The sequence below is a fragment of the Phaethon lepturus genome, unplaced genomic scaffold (genome assembly GCF_000687285.1).
Source record: "Phaethon lepturus isolate BGI_N335 unplaced genomic scaffold, ASM68728v1 scaffold28, whole genome shotgun sequence".
In the NCBI taxonomy this organism is placed as follows: Eukaryota; Metazoa; Chordata; class Aves; order Phaethontiformes; family Phaethontidae; genus Phaethon; species Phaethon lepturus.
Window position 1 is genome coordinate 45,083 of NW_010556676.1, and position 2,355 is coordinate 47,437.

The window sequence follows — 2,355 nt, forward strand, 5'->3', positions numbered from 1 at the left end:
CGCTCTTTACTCTGCAGCAGGAGTCCAGTTCATTTTAGCACAGCAAGATAATGTGAAAAACTTTCCTAATTTACAGAATTGGGTCTCATGATTGCACGTAGCATTCAGTTCCTGAACTGGCATTCAACAGAGAACATGTTTTCCAAAGCACCCTAATAATGAAATTAGTTTCTTTCTATAAAAACAGCAGTTGCTACTTGCAGTGGTAAGTCTTCACATTCACCCTCACACACAGAGCTACCTTTCAAAGGAACAGACTGATGTGCTCAGAGGCACAAGTTCAATGCTCCAGCACACAACAAAGGGCAAAGCACGTAGCAAGCCTTGCTACAGGGGCAGAGTTAAGGTCACTTGTTTTCCAGCATGAGAAAAGCAACCCCATAGCCCTCCTTCTGCTCCTCCTGGGTGCCTAACCCTGAACACAGCTCTCCCTGGGTCCTTCCCAACTCCCTTCCTTTTCAATTCCTCCACCTCAACATCGTGGAGGACCATACGCATTCAGAGCACAAACAGCCATTGACAACCTTAACTTCACTTTATCTGGACTGTTTTAGCTGGGAGCAGAGTTTCAGAAGCTTTGCCAAGCCCAGCTTTAAGAAAGCACAACTGGAGAGAGCTGTGTACCTCAGCAGACCCTTTTAACTCCCAGATGTGTCTCTCACTGGGCCTGGACAAAAAGCTTTTCTGCAGGAAAAAGCTTCCCACCACCTTTTCCTCCTCCTAGTTACCAAGGCCAGGAGTGTGCAGAAGAGACACAAATGAAGACAATGAACCTCTCAGGCCTGCCAGCCTGGTCAGATACCTTACCGAAGTCACAAAAATTAGAGAAGAGAGATGTCTTTACCTGTTTCGATGTCATCTATCGAACCCAAGCCATTGGAAGCGGTCTGCAAAGAAGGTGTAGGAAAGGGGAGAGAAAAATATCACCAGAAATTAATCTTTAAAAAGATATTCACACTTCACAGATGAGAGTCTTTACTAATTCTAAAGGCATCTGGCCCTTCCTTTTCCTTTATGACCTCTTTCAGTGCAAGAGCAGTAAAAAAACCGAACTTTAAGAGGCCATCAATCCAAAGAGCCTATTCATTTTTACCTCCAGCAGTGGACAAACCCTGTTGCTGCACAGGAATACCAGCCCTGCACAACATCCAACCATGTGAGCACATCAGTACATAGAATAGTTTTTCATGTGTGGATAAGAACGCTGTGTCCCAAGTTCCAGGACACATCAATTGGTCAGCCCCATGCAGTGTGAGATCTGATTAGCCTGATCTTGCACAACGTTCCTTTTCTTAGTTCACATATTTTGCAATCTAACAACCACAAACTTTTACAGCAAACTCCAAACAGGAAAAGGTTTCCGCCAAGACAACTGATGACTGGGAGCCCCAGGCAAGGAATAAAATAAGCCCGTATTTTACAGAAACATAAACAGAGGTAAGTACGTGTGCCCTCAGCTTAAGCTTAAAAAGGCACAAGTAAAGCATTACTCTTGAGATACTGCATCTACTGCAATAGTTTTTGCAGCTTCTAGTTTTTGCACTATTTTCATTTCTTGCAAAAGGAAAGATTTTCAAATTAAAAACTAGGCACAACTATTAAAGAAAGCTGACTGGCTTTCCTAGAAAGATGTGAAGACAAGTCACTGAACAGTGGGAGGTAAACCAATTCTTTAGTATCTCACATTGTTGTATGAAAAGACAATTTTTATGGTTTTATAGTTTGTTTGTTTTAAGGAATAATGTGAAGTACCAAATAGCCTGTAAAAACAGCAAGTCTTTGTCCTTTTTTTTGCCCAATAGTAGAACAAGGAAATCAGCAATTTCTTGTATTTTAGCTTAGCATTCGTACAGTGCCCTGCCCAAGCTGGATCTCCCAAGTGACAGGACAATACAAAGAATACATAAACTGTGTATGTATCTTGCTCAATATATTGCACGATTTAATTTTGTATGCTTCTTCAGCAGTAGCACTTCCTGACTTTTACTTAGCATTGCCCTAACTATGCAAAAACTTGAAAACTAAAGCTTACTTAAAATGCAAGAGAAAGCAAACATTCACAACAACTAAAACAATAACTATCTTCAGTGATCTAATTACTGACATAAAAAATATTGTCACTAGAAATATTTTCAAACAAATTAATTTCCTTGGCAATATTCCTTAAAAGCAGAAAACACTAATTAATATATTTAAATTCTAAAAGACGGTTATAAATTTGCATGTAAGTGAAACTGCAAAGCATTCTAGTAGCATAGTCCATGAACAGGAACAACCTCAGGATTCAAACTGTACCTGGTTTGACAAACTGATTGATGTGCCATTACTGAGTAGTGAGAATGTTTCCAATTCCTG

At 40.3% G+C, this 2,355-nt stretch overlaps 1 protein-coding gene across 1 annotated transcript in view; it reads right to left on the reverse strand.

Moving 5' to 3' along the window:
* The window catches only part of ZC3H7B (zinc finger CCCH-type containing 7B), a 39,529-nt gene that overhangs the window by 28,599 nt on the left and 8,575 nt on the right, over positions 1–2,355 (reverse strand). The window contains exons 6-7 of the mRNA XM_010292520.1: positions 2,296–2,352; positions 845–887 (exon numbers count right to left, since the gene is read on the reverse strand). Of these exons, the coding sequence (XP_010290822.1) occupies positions 845–887; positions 2,296–2,352 (100 nt within the window). The remainder of the gene's footprint in view (positions 1–844; positions 888–2,295; positions 2,353–2,355) is intronic.